This window comes from Pinus tabuliformis, chromosome J (genome assembly GCF_031772625.1).
Source record: "Pinus tabuliformis cultivar Carrire ecotype Pingquan chromosome J, CPIR1, whole genome shotgun sequence".
In the NCBI taxonomy this organism is placed as follows: Eukaryota; Viridiplantae; Streptophyta; class Pinopsida; order Pinales; family Pinaceae; genus Pinus; species Pinus tabuliformis.
Genome location: NC_142295.1, coordinates 712024763 through 712051105, shown reverse-complemented (window position 1 = coordinate 712051105; position 26343 = coordinate 712024763). Strand labels below are relative to the sequence as shown.

The window sequence follows — 26343 nt, the reverse complement described above, 5'->3', positions numbered from 1 at the left end:
GCATGCTAGAGTGCCAAGGCATGCTAGGGAGTGCTAGGGTGTGCTAGGGAGTGCAAAGCATGCCAAGAAATGTAGGGGATGCTAACACGCGCCACATAGTGCTAAGGTATTCTTTGATGTGCCAAGTGTTATGGCATGTCAAGATGTAAACTGTGTTTCTTAGTTGTTTTATGGCCATGGTTGGACATGATCCTTGACTTGGTAACTTGTTAAGTTGGATGAGTTGAGGTTGGACATGAGTAGCCTAAGATGTGTTATAGGTGGTTCTTAGATGAATAAGGCATAATCTTGTTGTAGTAACTATAACTTGGTTAAGTTGTTGTAGTTGAGGAAGGACTTGGTTGGGTTCCCAAGTCTAAAAAAAGGTAAGGGTAGTTGTGAGGGAATGATAAGTAAGGAGTGTAAGGGCATGCCAAGGAATGAAAAGGTGTGCTAACACATGGCAGACAGTGTCAATGGATGTTGAGGAGTGTTAGGGAGTGTCAGGGGAACACAAGGGAGAACTAGGTCAAAATGCTTGGAAATGAACTAATAAGAGTGTTTGCCAAGGAGTGTCAGTGAATTCCAAGTGTCCCGAGGATGAAGTGTTTGAGGAGAAGTTCAGAATAAGACTTGCAGGAGGTAAGCCTATGGTTTTGATAAGGCGTGGACAAAGAAATTTCAGAGAAATGGATACTTTGTGTTGGGAACAATATTGTTTTGTTAATGAATTGGTTGGGCTCTCAAGTCGGAAAAAATGGTAAGACTATCTATCATGGCATGACAACTAGGGAGTGCTAAGGTGTTCCAGGGAATGTAATGTTCCCAAGTCATGGGAAAACGTAATGCTAGTTGTGAGGGCATGACTACCAAGGTGTGTTAGGGAATGCTAGGGCATTCTAACATGTGCTAGATAGTGCGAAGGCATGTCAAAAAAGATAATATGTGTCAAGTTCTAAGGCATGACAAGATGTGCAAGGGTGTGACAATGCATGCCAGGGACTGTCAAGGAAACAAAAGGGAGAAACAAGTTAAACTACAAGGAAATGATCACATAATAAATTTAATAAGTCATCAATTTACCTTTTCCACGAGGGGCATGCTAGGCACACCAACACTAGGCACCAATAGGTGTCCAGTGCCAAGTGTTAGTGTATTATAAGTGCCAAATCTTCCTTCCTTGCTTCTTATCTACTTTCCAATAATTTATCTCAAATAAATTTAATATTAAACCATGCCAAAGCATACCAAGTCATCTCAACGCATTCCAAACATGCTAAGACTTTCCAAGTGCCAATGTGTGTCAGGGAGTGTGATGCATGCTATGAAGTGAAGAGCATGTTGAAGAGTGCTAAGGTACGCTAGAGAGTGCCAATTCATGTTGAGGAGTGTTAGGGAGTACTAGGAAAACACAAGGGAGAACCAAGTCAAAATGCATGGAAGTGAATGAATATGAGGTTGTATTAAGGAGTGTCAATGAATGCTAGATGTCATGCCATGGAGGGAGTGATAAGGCATTTGTAGCACTGGTAAGGCATGCCAGGGAATATTAGGGCATGTCAAGAAGTGCTAGAGTGTGCTAGATAGTTCCTGGATGTGCTAACATGTGCCAAATAGTGTCAGGGCATGCTAACACATGCCAGGTCCTAAGACATGCTAGGATGTCCAGGGTGCGAGAGTATGCCAATATGCGTCAAGGAGTTTCAAAGGAAAAAAGGAATAACCAAGCTAAAATGCAAGGAAATGAACACATAAGAAGGTTAATAAGTTGGGACTTTATATTTTTCAAAAGGGGCATGCTAGGCACACTAATAATATGTTCCAATAGATTCCAAGGGCCAATGTGTGCCAAGTGCTAATGTTTGCCAATGTAATACTATGCCAAGGTGTTACAGGGCATGCTAGGGACTATAGGCAATTCCAACACATGCTAGGGGAGTTTTATGCTATGATAGGGCATGTCAACATGTGCTAGGGCATCCTACTCATGGCAATATGTTCTAGTTACAAATATGTTCTAGGTACAAATATGTTCCAAGACATGCGAGGTGCCAAGGAATGTTAGTGTGTGCCAAATCATGTTAAGATGTGCGATGCTGAGGAGTGTTAGATCTCTCTCATTAATAGAATTGAGAGAGTTTGATTATGTATTAAATAATATAGTTCCTACACACACTAGTGGAACTTTATCTAAAGGGAATTTGCTAGATAGTAAACCTAATAAAGATGAATCATGTGTTGATTCATAGGAAAGTTATATCCTTATTACTCGAGGGAAATGATACACACTAATTACTTCTTAACAAATTGACTGACTCTAACCACTATGGCCTTGGACACATAATGAAAAGGATTCCACAACAATGGTCTTAAATCACTATCTTTTGATAATAAAAAAATATAGTAACAGATACATGGTGCCTTCAAAAACTCATCGGAATGATCAATGATGACAAACATGTTTTGACCGTCACCAAAAGTATCCAAAAAGAGCATTGGTGAGGGTCAATAAAAGATCGTCACTAGAAGTGTCACCAAAGAGAGAATTAGTGATGGACCTTTAACGACCCTCACCAAAAGAGTCACCAAAGAGAGAATTAGTGACGGACTTTTAACGACCTCACCAAAAGTGTCATTGAAAATGGCTTTGGTGACAAACCTTAAAGGACCATCACTATATGCACTTACAACAAAAAAAATTTAAGGGCCGTCACCATATGTGACATTGGTGACAAACATTAAAGGTTCATCACAGGCATGGCCCTCACCAATGACCTTTTTTCTTGTAGTGTGATACGCTAAAGTATTCTCATACTAATGCCACCAACCACAAATTAATGGTTTATGCTAATAGATTTCTTTTCATTGTGTTCCCACGAATTAATGGTTCATGCCAATATCTATATGTTCAAATCCTTCAAAACAATTGGTTTTGGTAACAAGTGGGAAATGAAGAATGTGTCAAGGAAGGGGTATGTAGGGGAGAATGGGAGTGTAGAGGGGAATTTACTCCACAGAGATGGAATTAATTTTAAACTCTTTTCCATTTAAATTTCTTACAAATTTAGTTGTACAGAAGAGTATTTTCATGGAGTTATGAATCTGTGTCAATTGAAGGATATGTGTAGGATGGGGTATGTGCGGAGAATCGGGGTTCAAAGGGAACTTTATTCCTATAGCCTATGTCAAGGTTGTACAAATTTAGCTATGTTGAAGAGAAGTTTCATACATATATGAATTTGTTTGGAATAAAGGATATGTGAAGGAAGGGGAATGTGCATGAGAAAGGTGGTGCAGAGGGAACTTTATTCAACAGATGTGAGATTAATTTAATATCCAAGAACACAAGCTTTAATTCATAATGCAATAGGAACAACTAGAAAGAGTGGTTTTTAGACTAAACATACTGAATCTTTTGTGGATTAAATACTTATTATTATTATGTTGGATCCTTCATTTTTGTAAAAATATGGAAAAAAACAGTTGTAAAGGATACAGTCAGAAAACAAGGAAGCGCACCCACGAAAAAAGGAAAGACAGGTTAATTTTGAAAGGATCAATAGGAAAAAGGGAAATGGCACTAGGATTTTGTCAAATAGGACCAAATCCAATATGGGATCAACCAACCATCGTGAAGACTAGATCAAGCAAGAGAGTCTATAAAATAAGATACAAAGGGACAAATCAACACCCTTTTTCCATATATAGAATGTCTGAGTTGTGCAATTTTTTGGTGTTGCTAGTAGTTACACGTATCATTTGCATCTACACAGAAGTTTTAATCTATGTATTGTTAGATCTGGTGTAGTATTTGAGTTGAATGGATTCGCAAGTCTATCAATTTGTGATGTATTGACTGGAAATTTTAATATAAAAGGAGTTCTGAAAAATCTCGTGTTTTTTATCTAATGAATGTGTAGCCCATTCTAAACTTTCTTGTTTCCTTTATATGAATGATGTCTCTGGTTATTATTTGATGAATGCATGTCTCGATCGTAATATAGTTACGTGGATAATAAAAGAGTTGATGGTGCAAATGGTATTTTGATACTAATCTAAATCCCTTAATCATTCTAATGGTTTCAACTCGACTCAAGTGAGACACTCTATTGCTATAAGGGAGTGAAAATGTCGATGAAAAGCTAGACTACGATGACCTCCTTTGTTGGCAACGTAGGCCGAACCCTGGGTCACTATAACTTTGAAACTTTTCACCGACAATTATTATGCAATACATATATTTTAATTTGTGTGAATAAGTAGTGTTGTGTGGGAGAATGAATGTGCATAACAAGGATGAGAAACATTGATACATTGTGCGGTTCTCTCATTTCTCCTATGTGTCAGCACACTGAATAGAGGCATATTCACGTGTGTACTTGTTGATTTGAACACTGAAAGAACTAATATTTACCTGCAACGGTGTTTTCTATTAATCATAGGACAAGCAACGAGAATAAAAAATATGAATGGCAGGTTTATCTTCGATACAAACATACCGTAACATGTTTCAAATGAAAAATAGTAGCAAGTGGTGATTCTTAGGGAAATTAGTCAACAAGCATTTGAAATAGCTACTATAGTGATGAAAAATGTTATTTAACATTAGAATTCATTAAAAATAAAAAATAAAAATAAAAATAAAAAACTAATGACTTTGAGCAAGTTGCACAGGTTAAGGAACACAAACACTCTTTCATGAGACTTTGTACCTCTACACACATTATGCTAAATAATTAGCCATCATTTACAATGTATCAACACTCTGCATAAATATTTTTCCTTTCAGCATTGATATAATATATTATGCACATGCTAAAGTAGCTTCACCTACACAATGAAAGATTCTTCTTCAAATTAAAATAGAAATAAGCCTCATCCGCAAAATGAAACCTTTCATTGTAAGCTATGCACATTGAAATAGCCTCATATAATTATGGTTATACAGAATCTAGCACGACCTCTTTAAATTGTTTTTTTCTTCCTCCATACAATGAACTTCTTCAAACTAAAACCAAGACAAGCTTCCTCTGCATAATCAAAGCTTTCATTATAATCTTTGCACAAGGAAAAGATCCTATCAATATTATGTTTACATATTTGTTAAAAAAACTAACATTTCCAATGTTCAAATCTTAACATTTAATAACATCCTCTTGCTATAAAATTCAACAATGTTGAACGCATACACACATATGAAACTTTGCACCGAAATATTTTATTTTCCTTTCTCCACGTACCTATTCTCCCACAACTGTTACTATTATCCATGTCAAAATTGTTACACACAACACACTAAATAATTAGAAATTGATCATACCAAATCTAAGCACCATCGCATCCATTTACTCTACACTTTGCTACTGCTTTAATACCACTCTTATAAATTCCATAAGAAACATAAATTTATCATATAAATAATTATGAACTATTTGTGATCATGATAATCAGCAAAGAGATTGTCAATAATAAATTTCAATCTAAAATCGTCCAAGGTGAATCCATTGAAGAGATGGGAGTATTGTAGATCTTCTATATTTTTGCACTACTGCTGCCAACCACAAATTAGTAGTTTATGCCAATAACGTTATGTTAAATGCATTCATCTCCAACATGTACTAGTTATCAATAACAAGGAACATCACACTACATTTCTATCACACTATATCAAAGCTGAGAATATAATCTTATGCAACCTCAACTTCATAGATAACAGTTTATGTAAGACAATAGAAGCTTGGAAAATACTCCCAGCTTCTAAATGAAATCTTCAAAGAACAAACTTTATGCACTCTATTATTCAAAATATGTAGTCGATTAGTAAAAGCTCTTATCGATATGAGAAAATAACTTATTTCCTTCTCCACCAACCATTTCAAATTCTTGCCGACTCATTTCACTAGAAGTCACCACTTGTTACTTTTTTGCAACTGACACATGTCACAAAATAGTAACCATAATCAAGACACATGTCACTTGTTACTTTTTTGCCTCTGACACGTCATGAAATCTTTGTATCAGAGATAAATTTGACATCCATATCTTTTATCGTCCAAATTTTCTACCCTTTGATTAATAGAAAACACCAATACCAATAAATACCTATCCTCCTCAACATGTATTATGTTTTTTTGAAAATGTCTTTCAGATTAATCACAGCATTAGTTGTTGGTTGACATTTTGAACCATCTAATGTGGTTTATCCTCAGTACATATATGAAAAAACCAATCTATCCTTCAATATAAATAGCAGAGGTGCATCATGTTCTAGAAACGAATGTTATAAAAATTAGATTAATAAAATATTTTTGCTTAATGAATGTTGGGTCAAAGAATCTAATCATTATATTATGTGATAAGAAAATATTAAAAACAACCAGCTAGTTATGGAAACTAACAAGAAAAAAACAACCATATATTTGGAATGAAAAATAATAAATAAAATATAGAAAGGGAAGAGAAATTAGACTAAACTAACATTATATTATTATATAATAAGAGAGAATAAAGAGACCAACTATAATTATAAATTAAAATTATTATTATTATACTAATAAAATTATATATTATTATGTCCATGGGGTCTTGGATAGACAGTGATTGGGTGCCCTGTTAAGGCACTCCTTAATGTGAAGTCATCGGTTCAATTCCCCACCCCTATTGAGGTGATATATTAGACATGATGAACATGTAGCCTTGCCAAGCTTACAATTTTTTTTATATATAATATCATACTATTTATGAAGCTAAATATATTAATATGATAAAAGAGAACGTCAAACAGGATGAAACTCAGTATCTAAGACTTTAATTATTCTCAATTTTATTGGAAATAAAAGAATATTGGAGAAATAACATTTATATCAAGAACTTACAATTAAAATAATATATAAAAAGGGAATAGAGGTTTGACCAAAATATATATATATATATATATATATAAACAATTAAAAAAAAAGATATATGTATATGAAAACAAATCTAATATAATGAAGAAAAATAATATTTTTATAATATTATATATATCTTAATATCTTATAGTCAATAATCAATTAAAAGGAAAATAATTAATATATATTTATATTATACAATATTATCATAAATAATATTATTAAAGTTATTAAATGTATAAAACCTTATAAAAATATGTTTATATATATGAAAGAATAAAAATAAAAATAAAATAGTTTATTGCAATATATAATTAAAACAAATATTTTATTAATCTAATTGTTATAACATTTATTTCTAGAACATGATGCATATTTGTTATTTATACCCAAGGATAGATTAATTTTTTCATTTTGTTCCTAAGGATGAATCACACTAGATGGTTTGAAACATTGACCAACAACTAATGATGTAATTAATCTGAAAGACATTCTCAAAAATAATATGGATCACAAAATTTTGAAATCAAAGATGTATTATGTTATTGCTTTGCCCAGTGATGCCATAACTTACGGAATTTCATTACTATCATTTCTATAACAATAATGTTCCTCACACGCACTAAGAAGACACCTAATTGAAGATTCAATAATGGATATTTAGTTCAAAAATGTAAGAAGAAAGAATGGATATGCAAAAGAAATTTGTTGATGGGAAATTTATCAGCGAGACCGCAAAATTGTGAATGAAAGTTTTTGTTACACTGAGAATTAAAGTTTTTGTTCCTTGCTCTGCACACCCATTCTCTTGCACAACACTAACTATTCACACACATTTAAAATGTCCTTGTCACAAATGCACATAGTATTAAGAAATATTTTGCGAAGAGAAAATGTTACACATTTCATTATTTGACAAACGTAATCAATATACCATAATTCCTATAGATATGAGGAATTGTGTGATTTGTATCACTACAAATAGAATTTTTTCCTCACAATACTAGCCATTTCAAATACTTGCAGACTCCTTTCCCTAGAAATCACCACCTGCTATTATTTTTTGTTTGAAACACGTTACACAAATAAAGTTTTCATCTATTTTTTTATTGTCTCGATGTTTGTCCTCTGATGAATAGAAAACATCGTTGTGGGTAAATATCAGTCCTTTCAGTGTTCAATTCGCTAACTACACACATCTTCATTCAATGTACCAAGTAAAATTCCCTTTTCACCCCCGTTCTCCTAGACATACCTTGTACTTTGCAAATCATTCACTCTACACAGATTCATAGCTTCATGCAATTGTCCTTCTACACAACTAAATCTATAAAAGTTTTAAATGGAAAATAATTTAAAATTAACTTCATGTTTTTGAAATAAAGTCCCCTTTTCACCCTCATTCTCCCATACATATCCTGTCCTCTGCACATTCTTCATTCCATACAGATTCACAATTGTATGCAATCATCATTCTCCCGCACATACCCCATCCTCCACACATCCTTCATTTTGCACAACTAAATATGTAAAATAATAAAAGATAAGCACACTAGCAATAGTTTTCTTAAGGAGTTTTTACAGTGAGACGGGGAGCTCTGGTGGGAACTAGGGTTTGAAGATCACGGTTTCTACAGCAACCTAAGTACTAACTCTGGAGAAGAATAGGGCCAGAGCAGCAGAGCTTCACAGAAGGGGGCAAACTCTGACCCGACAGATGGAAAACGTGGGGTCCATTGGGACCCCATCATACAAACAGATAATGATGAACAAGAAGACAGCATAGGACGGGGTGCAGATATCAGGGTATGAGAAGTCAGATCAGGAGAATCCATCCAGCAAGGGGAAGAGGAATAATGAAGGTAAAAATACCAAAAAACTGAAGGAAAATGTTGAAAGCAAAAGTACAGAGTACAGAGACAGCAAGAATCCTTCCCAAGGACAGTTTTCACAAGGAAACAAGCCGGAGAAGGAACAGGCAGTGGTAGAGGAAGAGGTTCTAAATCAAGATAAAGAGGAACAGGGGGGAACAACATCAGCACCCACTGGAAAAAAAATCTAGTCTTTGTGCAAGCCCAAAGCCACAGAAACCCTAAGGGTTGTGATTTCTGATCCGGAAATTCAGTCGTACTGAGACCACATGGTCAAACATGCAGTGATCTACAGGTTCATGGGGTTTTGGCCAATAGAGCGAGCACTGTGCCAGTGGATAAAGCAGCAATGGAAACCCAGAGGTGATGTAAGGCTGCACTTAGGAGCCAAGGGTTTCTTTACTGTTGTTTTCTCCAATTTGGAAGACAAGGATCGGATATTCGATGGAGGGTTGTATTTCTTTGCCTCCGCAGGTCTTTACATAAGGCCATGGAAACCCAACTTCATACCAGAAAAGGAAACCTTCAAGCAGGTACCAGTATGGATACACCTTTTTTCTCTTCCAATTGATTATTGGGGACATGCAGCACTGGAACAGATAGGCAACAAGCTAGGGACCTTCATCAAGGCCTCAGAAGCGACATTACAAAAAAGGTATACCTCTTGTGCTAGAATCTGTGTGGAGATGGATGTTTCGGGAGCATTGCATGAGGGCCTATGGCTAGAATACAGAGATGAAGATTATTTCCAAGCCATAGACTATGAACAAATCTCGTTCCGCTGCAGAAAATGTCATGAGCATGGTCATTTAATCAGAGAATGCCCACTGAACAAAGTGGCAGGGGAAAACAAGGAAAACAAAGGAGAGAAGAACAAGGAAGTCTTCACAAGACCAAAAGCCAAATAGAGAGCAAATAAAAAACACCAAACCAAGGCAAACACTTCACATGGCAATACAAGCAATGCATTTGAAGTATTAGAGACAGAAATGGAATCAGAGGACAACAATAAAGAACAAGAGACCACGAATATAAGCAGATCTACAGCCACACCAGAAATGAAGGATCTAGAGGCGAACCCTTCAAGTATCATCCATCAGGTTCAAGAAACAACGGAAGGGGCAGAAGAAGATTCGGAGATGTTCACCAATGAAATCGGGCTCGAAGATATGGAATTAAGTGACATACTAGAGCAAGAAGGTATGGATCTACCAAATATGGTTGAGAACTGGAAAAAGAAGGGAATGGAACATATATCGGAAGAGGAGGTAAAGAGAATCAATGACATATTCATAGCACGACAACGGGCAGAGGTGGAGCTGCAGAGTAAGTTCTTGGGAATAGCAAAAGGGCTAGGGGTTCGCACACAGGGATTGCATCAAACCTCCATCAACTCCAAGCACCAGAAAAAAAGAGGAAGAAGGACTAACAATGAGGCATTACAAGAACTAGGACAGATGCTCTTAAATTTAGGTAAGATGAAAGCCCTTGAGGCGTTCTCACTAACCTCCTAAACTCTATTTAAAATGAAAGTTCTTTCTTGGAATGCTAGAGGGCTAAATAGCCAAACAAAATAGTGTTTATTAAAGAAGAAGGTCCAAAAGGAACAACCAGACATAGTGTTTTTGCAAGAAACTAAGTGCTCAAGCAATACGGTAGTCAATATTAGCAAAAAACTAGGTAAACGCATGGAATACTTGGAGACAGCAAGCAATGGATGGGAGGGAGGCTTGGTCATTTTGTGGAATCCACAGGTAATCCAGCTCCTTTCCTCTGAGGCAGCCAAATCTTACATATCTATAGAAGTCCAAGTAGTAGGGAACTCAGAAACTTATCTTTGCACCAATGTCTATGGCCCCCAGAAACTAGAGGCTAAACTTCTATTTCTAAGAACACTATTCAACCTAAAGCTAAGATATCCTCAAGCAAAGGCGATCTTTGGAGGTGATTTCAACATGATCACCTCACTCATGGAAAAGAGAGGAGGTATTAGAAAACTCAACAGAGACTCTGAAGCTTTCCTAGACTTCATTAGATCAGCCAATCTAGTAGATGTATTCCCCAAGAGCGGCGCTTTCACGTGGAACAACAAAAGGGGAGGTGAAAGGCAAATAGCCTCTCATCTAGACAGATTTTTAGTGACAGAAAGCATTCTTCTGGAAGGAATTATTGTTGAATCGGACATTCTTCCCAGTGGAGGGTCAAACCATTGGCCCATCACAATGACTGCAGCAATCCAAGGCACTCCTAGAAATAAACCTTTCAGATTTGAAAAGTTCTGGCTCACTCATCCTGAGTTCATTCAGAAAATTGAACAATGGTGGAAAGAACCGTTAGGCATAAGAGGTACCAAAATGTATCTTCTGCAGGCTAAACTAAAACACATCAAAGCCAAAATCAAAGTCTGGAATCATGAAGTCTTTGGGAATATATTCAAGGAAAAAAAGAAACTAGAGGAGCAAATGGAACATATTCATGAAGGATGGATTCAAGGTAACATAGACCAAGACACTATGGACAGGGAAAAGAAGCTAATGCAGGACTGGCAACTACGATGCCAATAGGAGGAAACACTTTGGAAGAAAAAATCTCAAATCCAATGGCTTAAGGAAGGTGAATAGAACACGAAATTCTTTCTTAGATCTGCCATTGACCACAGAGGGGCTAACAAAATTCTAAGCCTTAAAGATGAACAGGGAGCCACTGTACAGACGCATCAAGAAATCTCCAACCTTCTTATAACCCACTTCAGCAGGATTGCTCAGGAACTTGGGATCGACAGAGAGGAGGCCATTGAGGAACTTATATCCTCCATCCCCAAGCTAATCACGGAGGAGCAAAACATAGATTTAAGTCGATAAATCTCCTTATAAGAGGTGGATGAGGCCATAAAAGAGATGCCAAATGGTAAAGCACCTGGGCCTAATGGATTTACCATCGACTTTTACAAAGCTTGTTGGGAGATAGTCAAGATAGAAGTATGGGAAGCAATGGAGGATTCACGGCGCTCCTCTTCAATCCTCAAGTCCCTCAATTCTACTTTCCTTGCCCTTATTCCAAAGGAGGAGGAAGCCAACATGCCCTCAAAGTTTCGTCCGATTACGCTATGCAATGTCTTGTACAAGATTATTTCCAAAGTCATAGCCAATAGAATGAAACCCATTCTTCCAGGTATCATTTCGGAAGAGCAATCAGGCTATGTAGAGGGAAGACAGATTTTGGACAATATCTTACTAGCACAAGAGATGATTCACACACTTCAAACACAGAAGAAAGCAGGTATGATGATGCAGCTAGACCTATCAAAGGCTTATGATAAGGTAAACTGGCACTATCTGGAAACTATTTTGGAAGCCTTCGGTTTTGCTAAACAATGGATATTTTGGATCCTAGCTTTAGTCAAATCCACAAGATTTTCAATACTGGTTAATGGAGCCCCAACAACCCAGTTCTCTCCTTCGCGTGGTTTGAGGCAGGGTGATCCCTTATCCCCCTTCCTTTTCGTGATTTTAATGGAAGGTTTAAGCAGACTAATCAGAAAAGCTAAAGAGGAAGGAATCATTGAAGGACTTCAACCCTTGCCCTCAAATCTGGCAACTACTCATCAACAGTTTGTAGATGATACAATGCTGCATGGCACACCCTCAGTTAAAGAAGCTATGGGATACAAAAGTATTCTCAATCTCTTCAGCAAAGCTTCAGGTATGGAGCTTAATCTCTCAAAATCCTCTATCTTCTTTTTTAATACACACCTAGCTATTCAGAAAAATCTTTCTACCATCCTAGGCTTCAAAAGATGCAACCTCCCCTCGAGATACCTCGGCATTCCACTGACTGACAAGCCCTGGCAAAAATTGCACTGGGAAAAGCTTTTAGCTAGCCTGGAAAAAAGATGTCATCATTGGACACACAGAGCCCTTAACTTCGCAGGTCGACTGGTCCTCACCAAAGCAGTCCTCCAGGCCATTCCACAATACATGCTCTCCATTCTTCCAGCTCCCAAGGGGGTTCTGCAGAAGATAAGGGTCATCCAAAGGGCTTTTCTCTGGTCGGGTAATTCAGAGAAGAAGAAATGGTCGCTAATGGCGTGGGATAAGCTTTGCAAACCCAAACATCTGGGAGGGTTGAACCTGCAGGACCCATTCACGGTTAACCGTGCCTGTGGAGAAAAATTATGGTGGAGGTGGCTAAAGGAACCCAAATTACCATGGGCCAAACATTGGAAAGAGAAGTATGCTCCAAATAACAGACTGCAGAACTTAATCCGAATGCAAGAAACTCCAGAAGGCTCTCCAATTTGGAACCTGGCGAGAACCAACTGGCATATAATTCAGGAGCAGATTTTTTGGGAAATTCGAGATAGAAAGACAACCCTTTTCTGGGAAGATGCGTGGCAACAACTCCCTAAGCTGGAAAGCCCTGAATTCTTAGATATCCAAAGAAGAAACTAGGAGCTAGGAAGAACTATAGTGAATCAATACTGGAAGCCTAATGAAAAGGACCAGGCATGGAGAACATGGATATTCAATGAGACAGAACCTATGGCAGAAGAAAACAATAGTTTAAAGGACCTGCAAACAGAGCTGGCCAAAAGAAGGATAAGGAAAGCAGGGGATAATGACCAATTACGCTGGGGAAAGCTTGAAGGGGGAAACTTCACACTCAAAGAAGCAAGAACACATATAGAAGGTAATGAGCATGAAGAAAAAGTCAATTGGCACAACAAAGTATGGGATGCCCAACTATGGCCGAAGATTAAAACATTCCTCTGGCTCCTGATGCACCGAAGAACACTTACATGGGAGAATCTTTGGAAAAAAGGATTCATTGGTCCTTCTCGCTGCCCCATGTGTGGAATTGAGGAGGAAACCATGAATCACCTCCTCAATACCTGTGAATGGGCAGACAGCCTATGGAATTGGGTGGAAACCATTCTTAAAAGGACAGATAGGGTAAGGAATTCAATTCAAGAAACAATAGAGAATTGGAGAGGTAATTTCTCCAATACCCAATTGGTTAATACAATATGGAAACTTATCCCAGGGTTTATAGCATGGACAATTTGGAAAGAAAGAAACAGGTGAGTATTCCTAAATGAAACAAGAGGCATAAATTACACAAAAGACACAATTCTTCAAAATATCAAGCAAACAGTTCTCTCCAAAGGGAGAATGGAATAGGACAAGAACATCTCAATTTCAGACTTACAGATTCTGAAAGCTTTTGACATTAACATGGGAACCTTCACGTCTTCATCGAATCATCGACAAGAAATAAATACCAATGTAAATACCTAGATTCCTCCGCCGACAGGCTTCCTCAAACTCAATTTTGACGGAGCCTCCAGGGGTAATCCGAGACCTGCAGGCATTGGAGGTGTTCTCAGGGACAGCAAAGGTGAAATTCAGCATATTTATAGTCAATCGTTGGGTGAAGGGACTAATAACGAAATGGAATTTGCAGCGCTTGAGCAAGGTTTGAGAATTCTCAGAAGACTGAAAGCTGGAGCCACCGTGGTGGAAGGGGATTCTCAACTGGCGATCACGGCAGCAAGAAGAATGTATACAGGAGCTAAACCAAGTAAAGTCATGAGGAACTGGAGGCTTGCTAAGGTAACAGAACTCATCACTGAACACCTATCATGCCTAGACGGATTAATCCTTCATGCAGTCAGATGAAAGGCGAATGCAGTGGCAGATCATTTAGAAAATTATGGAATCGATAATCCCTCAGCCCACTTGGACACTTGTTGGTAGGAAATCACATGCACGGAGCTGAGGAATAGATGCACTCTTCTTTCAAGGCAAGACATTATTTAACGAAAGAAGTGGCGAAGGGGTACGAAGAATTTCCCCATCTTAGGAGAATGAATTCGACCAATCGAAGGAACATTAGGATAAGTGGATGGCAGGCCCAGGAAGTACAAGAGAGGAAGTGGAAATTAATTCACAAGAACATAGGGCTAGTACCAAGGAGCACAGTGAACAAAAAATATGGGCAGAACCAACATCAAATCACAAAGAGAGACACTTGGAAATCTACAACTTGGCTCAAGCGTGGCAGAGTTAATAATAAGGATTTGTGTCATCAACAGAAATGTGGGGATCATAGTAGCAGTTATTATGACTGGACATGCGCTCATCAAACAGAGAAGTGGGAAGCCTTAGGCCTTTCAAGGTTTCCATCCACTATAACTATGGCTTCCCATCACAAGGGTAATGCACTGCTTTCCCATGGCACTCAGCATAGTTTCAGTAGTATTCTCAGAAAGCTCAAAATTTCTGTTCTCTGCCATAGAAGCATGGCACATGAGGGTAGTCGTAATGCTTCAGCTAACAGAGACCTTCAGAGGGCTCGGGACTCCTATGAAACATGAACCTCCCTTAAGGAAAAGCGCAAGATAGAGGAGCTTGAAGCGATTGTCGCAGAGGAGGAAGAGCATCTGGAGGAGCAGGATTTGGAGAAGGAGGTGGAGTGGATTCAAGATCCCGGAACGGCAACCACTTGGGCCACCCAATTTGTGCGTACTCAGGCAGAGATGTGGAGGATGAAGACTATGTTAGCAAAGGCGATTAGTATGCAAGGGGAATACATTAATCAGGCTCATCAAGCTATCTCCGTTATTTCCACGGAGCACACGGCGAAACTAGACGCCTTGGATTTCAAGCTTAGTGCTCTGGTGCAGCAAGTCGACAATCTCTCCCAAAAAATGAGTGTTTTAATCAGTCTTCTCAGGCACACTATTCGCCAGGATTCCTCAGTTGTGGGGGAGGGTGCGGAGGAGGCTACAGGAACCAGCCAGGGGAAGCGTACATCTCAGCGCACTCCTCTGCCTAGTAATTCGACTGCTTCAGCCAACCCGGGTGTCACTACCAAATATTATGTCATCCTCAAGCTGTAATGGCTTGTTTTGGCAGCTTCAGTTTGCTATTGTTGTTAGAACTTGTTTTGTCTCTGTTCTCAAGGTTACTGGTCACCTTTCTGTTTTGACTTGTTTCTGTCTCTGATGTCCATCTGGTCTGTTTTCTATCTTTTTTTCCAGTCACCGAAAAGGGCACACTGTTTTGCAGGCCCCAACCCTTCTCTGTGCTACCCTGCGTGGTATGCCTTGGGGTCATCTGACAGAATTTTAGTGGCTCATAAGCGTTGTAAACGGGCAAGGATGTTTCTCTTTAGTCTGTGTGAGCAGACCTTTTTGTACTCTATGTATTCTATGAATTAATACAAAAATGTTGATTTACAAAAATAAAAATAGTTTTCTTGATGTTAGTATCAAAGCATTAATCGAAGAAAACTATGCACCCCCGTTCTCCGAGAGAATTTCCAATGTATCAATGTTTCCCATCTTTTCTCTACACATCGGATCTCTCGCACAACACTTCTTGTTGACATACATGAAAAAACTACTTAATATAATATTTCATAATAATATTAATTATCTAATCCACAAAAGATTTGTTATTTCTTGTCTACAAACCACTCTTTCTAGTTATGCCTATTACATTACAAATTAAAGTTTTTGTTCCTAGTTATTAAATTAATTTCGTAACTATGGGATAAATTTCCCTCTACAACTCTATTCTTCTGCACATACCCCATCCTATCCACATCCTTCATTCTATACATATTTGTGTCTCTATCCAACTACTCTTCCGCACAACTAAATATGTAGAATTTTAAATGGAAAAGAGTTTAAAATTAATTTTGTCTCTGCAAAATGAATTCATCGACGCAATGGCCACTCACATTGTGTGCATTAAAGAATTACCCCTCCTCTACACATACTCTGTACTCCAAACATCCTTCATCCTGCTCAAATTCATAGCTCTATGTAACTGCTCTTCCGCACAACTAAATTTGTAAACAATTTAAATGGAAAAGTGTTTTAAATGGAAAATATTAATGTCCCTTCTACAACCCTATTCTTATGCACATACCCTATCATATGAACCATCCTTCATTCCACATATATTCATGTCTCTATGCAACCCCTACAATCAGTGTTAGAGCACTAACCAAAGAACCCCCTCGGTCACATAAAGGACCTGCTCAGAGCATCCTGTCAATGCCAGTACTAGAGCACTCACCGATAGAATGGCCACTCACATTGTGCCTATTACATTTCAAATAAATACCCCTCCTCCACACATACCCTGTCCTCCACATATATCCATAGTTCTATGCAATTTCTCTCTCACACAAGTAAATATGTAATAGTTTTAACTTGAAAAGAATAAAGTCCCCTCTACACCCCCATTCTCCCGCTAAATATGTAAAAAATTTAAATGGAAAGAGTATAATTAATTTATTTCGTGAAAAAAAAGATTAAAATATATTTGGATGGTTTTATTTGTTTTATGAATATACCTCGTCCTCCACACATCTTTAATTGTGCACAATTTCACAACTTTATGCAATTGTTCTCGCATGCAACAAAATTTTTACAAGCTTTGAATGGAAAATAGCGTAAAATGAAATAATAAAGTATAATCACACTAGAAATACTTGTCTTGTTTTCAATATCATAGTACTAACCAAAGAAATGTGCCCCCTCCCCTTATTCTCCTACACATACTCCATCCTTCACACATCCTTCATTCCGCACAGATTCACAGCTCTATGCAACTGCTGTCCCATATATCTAAAAATGTAAAAGGTTTTAAAATTAATTTCATCCCTGCAAGATAAAGTTCTCTCTACACCTTCATTCTTCCACACATGCCCTGTCCTCTGCATAAGGAAACATAACAAAATTAATTAGAGATTTGATCAGACCACCTCCCCCACCCACCTATGCAAAAGAATTTCAACTGCGTCAATTTTGGCATCATTGAGAAGAGAAGTAACATTATAGTGTCAGTATGAGAACACTCGCCGACAGAATGACCACTCAGAAAATTATGTTTTCTTTTTTTTAAATGAATTGTTAGTCATTGACAAATACCAAAAAATAAAATGCCCTCCACTAGGGAAATTATGTCCCATAACATCGACCTTAACTAATAGAAAATTAGAATAAGATTTGCAGAAAATTAGAAAATTATTTTTGAACTTATGGTAAAATAGAAATACTAAGAATTTTCCTGAAACTTTGGTTAAAACTGAAAAAACACACAAAATAATGCACTTTGATCGCGAGGCAAATCTTGTAGTCCCTAGTGAGGCAGGGACTAATCAAAGAGATGAAACAATGTAAGTTGAAGTGATTTGTCTCATACATTTGTCACGCCAACAACTCTATTACCCGTTGGCATAAAGCCAATCGCAATAAAATATTTTCAAATAATGTTTTATCTGATTCTCCAAATAAGACAATTTGTTAATGGTGGAGACAATTTTTTAATGATGGTTATATGTAATAGAGATTATTTTTGACAAAATCACACTCAACATGTCCCTTAACATATGCTCAATGCTCACTCCCTACCACATCCATAACATAAGCTCAATGCTCACTCCCTACCACATCCATAACATAGGCTCAATAATCACTCCTTGCCTTTCAATAGGGACTTTCTACTATGCAACTATAGTTGTTATACTTGGTGTTAACAATTGTAATCCTCCTTTCTCTTCACATTATAATGAATGTGTTTTAATCCTTTTTTAACAAAATTTATAATGTTGTTAATAAATTGAGTATATAGCACATATTTTTATATGAATACAAATTGTAAAATTAAAGTCATTTATAAAGTATGATTTATAATTTAGTGTTTATTTTACCAATGTAATATAACTATTATAATGTTTTTCTCTTTTTATACTATTATTTTTATAATAATGATTGTTTGACTATTTCCACAACTATTCATATTTGTAGAAGATTTCTGAATAAGACTATGTATAGGATTAATATCCTATCCAATGTTTGGGGTGGACCATCCACCCATCATCAAGGACTAGAGAAAATTGAATAATAATATGTGAGTGCTAGTCAACCTTAAATAGAAAAGAAATTAATTAGCTGTTAGGGAAATTAATTAGCCATTAGGAAAAATTAATAAAAAAATAAAAATCAAAATAGCCATATAAGGTCAGGTAAAAGGGGAATAAAGAAGATTTTGATTTAAATAATTAAGTTAAATTCAAAGAAGTCACTAAAGGACCAAATCAAAATAACAATAAACTTTTGATTTAAAAATTGAAAAATAAAATATTTAAAAAATAATAAAACTAATAAAATTGAAATTAATAATCAAAATAATATCAATTATTTAATTAATTAAAGAATTAAAAAGGGAGGAATAAATGATAAAGAATAAATAACTAATAAAAATAAAATAATAATTAACAATAAAATCAATTAAATTAATTAATAAAAATTAAACTCCTAAAATTTAAATAATAATAAAAATATTAAATTATCTATTGGGTTTGAATCAAAACATAAAATGGATTAGACCACCGGAGAATAAATGAGCTAAAATAAATTAGGTAAGCAAATTAAAGATTTAAAAAAATAATGAGAAAGGTGATGGTAACAGGTTTCTAGGATTTGCTCAATTTGAAGCCATCTTCTCTATTGAAATTATTGGGGTGCTTCTTGATTTCAAGAGCCAGCTAAAATAAATTAGATAAACAAATTAAAGATTTAAAAAAAATAATAACGAGAAAGGTGATGGATAACAGGTTTCTAAGATTTGCTCAATTTGAAGCCATCTTCTCTATTGAAATTATTGGGGTGCTTCTTGATTTCAAGAGCTTCCTTGATTATGCGAGTACTGTGAAAAGGAACAAGGCTAATTTTATTGGTGTGCTTCTTGATTTCAAGAGCTTCCTTGATTATGCGAGTACTGTGAAAAGGAACAAGGCTAATTTTTCAGATTGATCAAAGAAAACAAGGTCGTTTGAACTAAATGAATTCCCAAAAATGGTTGATTTAGATAAAGAAAAATGATTGGTGTTAGCTAAATGTTCCTTCAAGCGAGATTTGAAGGGATGAATAGTATTAAATAAAAATTTGTAAACCCTTGCATGATGTTTCCAATCCCAAATCTTGGTCTATTACCCCTCTTCTCTCCCCAAGCTTAGGTATTTCTTTTCCCTATATTAAAGGAACCATTGGCCTCATTTCTAAAATCTTATAAAAAAGGAATACTAAAACCACCTTTAAACCTCAAAAAACGTTCAAGGAGATGTTTCGGTCAACTTAAGATAAGTCTGACTCCAAGTTATGTTCATGGGTTTACCAAATTCTCTTCTCATGTTGGAAATCTTACATTGGTCAGAATAGTCCTCCCGTCAAAGCTCGCTTGAAAGAACATATAGTTGATGCTAATCATCTCTGTAAGTCAACCATTGTTGAGCATTAATATAATTCAAAACATCTTGTTTTCTTTCATCAATCAAAAATATTCACCCTGGTCTTGAAAGAACATATAGTTGATGCCAATCATCTTTGTAAGTCAACCATTGTTGAACATTAATTTAATTCAAAGCATCTTGTTTGCTTTCATCAATCAAAAATATTCACCCTGGTTCGTTTTCACAACACTCGTATAATCAGGGAAGCTCTTGAAATCGAGAAACCCCTTGATAATTTCAATAGAAAACAAAGATTCAAATTGAGCCAATTTTGGAAGCTTGTTATCCATCCCCTTTCACGTTAAAATTGTTTTCTTTCTTTCAATCTTTGATTTGTTTATCTAATTTGTTTTACGTGGTTTATTCTCCCTTATTTAATCTAATCTGATCCATTTTATGTTTTGATTCAACTCTAATAAATAATTATTTTTTTTATTTAAATTTTATTAGCTTAATTTTTATAATTTATTTTATTTGTAATTGTTATTAGTTATTTATTCCTCCTTACCTTTTTTTCTATCACTTTAATTCTTTCTTTATTTATTGATATTATTTTCATTATTAATTTAAATTTTATTAGTTTTATTATTTAAAAAAAAAATATTGTTAATTTTTTAAATCAAACGTTTTATTACTGTTTTGTTAATTTTTAAATCAATATATATTTTTTTATCCATTTGACTTATTCTTTAACGAATTCTTTCCATTCAACTTAACTATTTAAATAAACCAAAAATATTATTAATTATTTAAATAAAAAAAACGCGTGTTATTTATTTCTTCCTTTGATTTTTTCTCCCCTTTAATTCTTTGTTTCTTTAAATAATTGATATTATTTTCATTATTAATTTGAATTTTGAATTTTACTAGTTTTATTATTTTTTTTATATTAAATTTATTTTATTGTTAATTTTTTAAATCAAAATTTTTATTATTATTTTGATTCGGTTCTTTAATGACATTTTTGAATTTAACTTAATTATATAAATCCATTTTTTATTATTAATTATTTAAATTAAAATATTCTTTATCCCCCTTTGACTTGATTTTTAAAGACTCTTTTGAAAAAACAATATTTTATTAATTTTCCTTAACGACCACTAATTTCTTTTATATTTAAGGCTGACTAACACTCATATATTATCATTCAATATTCTTTGGTTCCTGATGATGGGCTGGTCTAGCCGAAATGTTGGACGGGATATTAATCCTATACATAGTTCCATCTGGAAATCTTCTATGAATAATAATGGTTGTTGTCAAATGAGTTTAGTTTAGGTGGTTGGAATGAATGTCATTATCATCCCCACTCAATTTCAATTCCCACAAGTGACATGTTGGGCTCTTAATGGACATATTATTATAATGGATTGCTATTGATTGACCTTGTGGCCTAGTTATTATAAATTTTACCCTCAGTATGATCATCGAAATGAGGGGAAATGCTTCGGGGCTTTCCCCAAGCATTGTAACCTAGAACAAAATGGTGATTTTTAATGTTTAGTGAGTAGTCTTCTAGTTTGTTTATATATATATATATATAGCGAGAGAGAGAGAGAGAGAGAGAGAGAGAGAGAAATTGTAATTTACATATCAACAAAATGGAGAGCACAGTCCCAAGGTGCACAAGTACTAGAAAAATTATAGGATACATGTACGATCTCTATTGGGGGTAAGAAAAAGAGATTGTTACAATCGTAGAATATTACATTCAGATCAAGAAACTAATTATCCCTCTAAAAAATACTATATGGCATATCTGTTGATTTCCATATTTAATGCTTCCTTAGAAAGAGTATCAACATGTGTATTTAACTCTCTAAAAACATGTATGAAGTTGGTCTCATAAAACATAACATAGATCTCTTTAAGTTGCAAAGTAAGTTGTATCAAACTAGTGTTGATAAGTGGACTATGTTATTCATCCAATTGGTAGTTATGATAAAGTCACTAAAAACTTGTAGATGAACAATATTCCTATCCCTAGCACATTTTAAAAGGAAATAATAGTTCCTCATATCAAGTAACATGTGAATAATGCAAAGCCCACAAATGACCCTACCACTCATCCCTCCACGTGCTAGTAGTCAAACAACTAGTAGCATGCAACTCATTATGGAGATGATAGCTAAGTGTTGGGTAAGAATGGTAATTTGAGTCCTTTGCTAACGCATTTCCCCTCACATGAGGATGTCATACCATCTTCTCATCATTATGGAAACAACTAAGTTAATGTTGAAGGGATTAGAGCTCACTCCTCCACCTTTGCTCCCATGCATGGCCTTGATACTAGTAACAACCATGCCTACTTTCCTTACCATCATGATTACTCTTATTGGTTCATCTTGCTCTATCCCCCTTTATATTCTATCTAATACTCACTCTATCTTTTACCCTAAGTGTTATGTAACCTCAAGCCAACTCTCATGGTAAAGATCTTGTGAAGAGAATCAAGGCCAAAATCGATGCAATCACCACTGCAAAGATATTTGATCACTTTATTCCTGCAATGGCTAGGAAGATAATTCATTTGGTTGAGGAGAAAGTGAATATAAAGAGGGTTTCTTAGGGGGATTATGTAGTCAATTGGAAAGTTATGGACTTCATGTTAAACTCGAGACAAAATCACTTTAAAGACACAAAATTATATAAAATCTTGGAATTATATTAGTACACAAAATCATTTGTTTCAAAGGAACTTATGAATCATTCACAGGATTGAACCAAGCTCAATCAATAATTGGACACTCTAGAAAAGAAGAGTCATTTTCAAAACATCCTCTACTCTTAGTTGGTTAAGAAAAGTGGTGGCATCATTGCCTCTAATGTTCTTAGGAGCTCTTAGAAACCTTATTGAGCTCTCTAGGGTGAGGGGAAATCTTTTGGATTCCTCCCCTCAATTCTAAGTTTTAGTTATGAGTTGCACTCCAACACTTTTTTCTCCTCTTATATTTTGATTTTTTTATGTCATTGTGGTTCTCAAGAAAAGGAGGATTTAGTTTCTTTTTGGCCAAAACCTCCTTATACTTTGTATCATTTATAGCTCTTAATTGGTATAGACACTTAAGTTTTAAACTGCCTCTATCTTTAGCAAGGTTCTTTTCTTTTCTATTTATTTTTTATTAAGGTAGATCTCCTTTGAAAATACCTACCCTATAGGCATGTGGTTCCGAGTCATATGTTCCATAATGTTTACATTCTAATGAAATAGGATTTGTTTAGAAAATCTTCGGCAAAATCACATAACCAAACTTTTGTCGACGCGTTTCGAACCAACCAGTGTGGTTCATCGTCAGGACAAGTTGAAGAACCAATCCGGCTTAGCTTGATTAAATAGAGCGTGCAGAGACTCCAACATCTATAATGCTAACGGCTAATTTGACCTAATGCTCCTGGTCAAACCACTAAATTAATAAATTAATATTTCTAGAAATATCTAAAATAGGTAAATAAAGGAATTCATTTGTTAATTAAAAAATAAATAGATATATTATTATTATTATCTCAAAAATTAAGAGAATCCAAAGTATAATATTAATATTTTAATTGTAATGGTCATTATATCTCATAATATATATTAAATAAATCATTCCAATATTATTTAAATACAAGTGAAAGGTAATAAATCACTCTTATTTTAATAATTTAGTTACACTAGGTAAATGTGTAATAATTATTTAATGGTCCATTGGTAAGTTAGGACTTTACTATTTAGTTCTTTAAAATATATCATATTTATTATTTAAAATAATGGTCCATTAAAATACTAAGGTATATAAAATAATATATGTTTATTAAATAATCTATATCTACTTATTAATTTGTAATTCCAAAAATATCATGTATGTATAGAGGAGGCTCAAGTCATTGCCAGAATTGCGCAGTTTCACCATCGCAAATTTAGAGAGGACCTGGAGATTGAGAAAAGGCCGAACAATCTTAATAGGGATGATGGTTGGAAGATTAGCAGTTGTTGGGTCCCAGCCTTATCTTCCTAGCCTCCTCATTCTCCCCTTTTTGTTTTGTCTTAGGGTGTCTGTCTCCCCCATCCTTTAATTTTTCTTTTAACAGATTTGTCCGATTATTATGGAGTGTTTAAGTCTTTATTAAGTTGGGAATTGGTTTCGGCCTAATTATTGTATTAACCTTAACCTGTTTATGATACTATTGGACTTATTATAATTATATTTGATTTTTCCATTATTTCATTATTCATACATCTATAATTATTTCTATTATAACCTTAGAATTGAGTTTTCCTTTAACTGATGTCTAGAAACCCCCCTTTTTAAACCTTATAAATAATAATACATTTACCTAATGACATAGTTATCTTTAATATTTTTGGAATAAATAAATAAATATTGTTTCTTAATAGAAATTTGACCATTAGGTTTAAACGATAAATTATGAAATACCAATAATATTAGTTATTCTATTAGTAATATACATGGACTTTATCCCCCTATAGGTAATAATATATTTACCTAAGGACTTAGTTACCTTAATATTTTTATTGGAATAAAATATTGAACGAAATTTTGATTATTTGACCAGTAGGTTTAAAGGATAAATTATGATAATATTATTTATACTATGGGACTTTACCCTAATTTATTGTATTTACCTATTATAACTAAATTCTAGGAATAATAATATTTTAACATTTTGTTTGGAATTACAAATTAATAAGTAGATATAGATTATTTAATAAACATATATTATTTTATATACATTAGTATTTTAATGGACCATTATTTTAAATAATAAATATGATATATTTTAAAGAACTAAATAGTAAAGTCCTAACTTACCAATGGACCATTAAATAATTATTACACATTTACCTAGTGTAACTAAATTATTAAAATAAGAGTGATTTATTACCTTTCACTTGTATTTAAATAATATTGGAATGATTTATTTAATATATATTATGAGATATAATGACCATTACAATTAAAATATTAATATTATACTATGGATTCTCTTAATTTTTGAGATAATAATAATAATATATCTATTTATTTTTTAATTAACAAATGAATTCCTTTATTTACCTATTTTAGATATTTCTAGAAATATTAATTTATTAATTTAGTGGTTTGACCAGGAGCATTAGGTCAATTTAGCCGTTAGCATTATAGCTGTTGGAGTCTCTGCACGCTCTATTTAATCAAGCTAAGCCGGATTGGTTCTTCAACTTGTCCTGACGATGAACCACACTGGTTGGTTCGAAACACGTCGACAAAAGTTTGGTTATGTGATTTTGCCGAAGATTTTCTAAACAATGTTATGGATCACAGAAGTCTAAATTCCTTAATAATTTCCCTGCACGGAGAAGCCGCTGCTAAGAAGGTTCATCAATTCGAGCGGTCATGCATGCAGGTTACTAAGTTGAAATCTGATCTGGTATTTCTTAAGCGTTGCAGAGATTCCTCGGTTATTCCTAACTTTGCCCGAATTAAGCATAATCTCAATGTTCCAAAAAATCATGGCGTTTTTCTGAAGGCTAGCTTAGGGTTGGTCAGATCTGAGATTAGCAGAGTTAGGAGGGATCTGGATCATCGATCCAGGCTTCTTCTGGCGACTCATGTGGAGCTGGCAAATATTTTCCTTGCTTCTCTTTGGTCCAGGATTGATGCCTGTTCGGCATTGAAGTCCATGAGATTGGAAGAGTCCCTTAAGCTCAGACAGTTCGCGAAGTATAATAAACTTTCGGGCTGTACGATTCAGGAGCCAAGTCTATTCGAGGATCGCGGTTCTGTCAGTCGTGTCTCTTTCAACCAGGTATCTTCCCTAAGGGCTTGGGTTTTAAGCGGCCCTTCTTCTGATGGTCGTATGAGAGGAAGCGGTGGTGTGAGTAGCGGCAGCGGATCGAACATTGAAGCAGCCTGCGGTAACCAAAGGCCCGTAAGTCTGATCCACCAAACTGTGGGTTCGAATGTTCGGTCTCCAACGCAGCAGACAGAAGGTATTTCGGCTGGCTCGGTGATTGAAGAGCTGCGTGCTGGTTCTGTTCCGGATGACACTCGTAGTAGTGGGTCAGCGATGTTAGATCGGCGCGAAGGCTCCGATGAGTTGTCAGGCTGTTCGAATTTGCAGAGTGAGCAGGCCGGTTTTGCGTTGAAATCGTTGATTCCTGGTACGTCGTTCCATGAGAGCGTTTCGGCTGAGGTTGATATTAAGACCGTAAATAGCCCTTTAAGTAATAATGTCCCAAACTCGAGCAAGAATATGAGTGGTAATGTTAATTTGAATAGCGAAATGAATATTAATATTAATGGTAACGTTAA

The 26343-nt window shown here is 35.3% G+C and overlaps 1 protein-coding gene across 1 annotated transcript; it reads left to right on the top strand.

The window, feature by feature from the left end:
• Nucleotides 1-9039: 9039 nt before the first annotated feature.
• Nucleotides 9040-9648, top strand: LOC149228767 (uncharacterized). The gene has a single exon (XM_089380854.1). The coding sequence runs from the start codon at nucleotides 9040-9042 to the stop codon at nucleotides 9646-9648; it is 609 nt and encodes a 202-aa protein (XP_089236980.1).
• The last annotated feature ends 16695 nt before the right edge of the window (nucleotides 9649-26343 follow it).

Coding starts and splice junctions, on each gene's coding strand:
- LOC149228767 (XM_089380854.1), top strand. CDS start 9,040: ATGGGGTTTTGGCCAATAGAGCGAGCACTGTGCCAGTGGATAAAGCAG.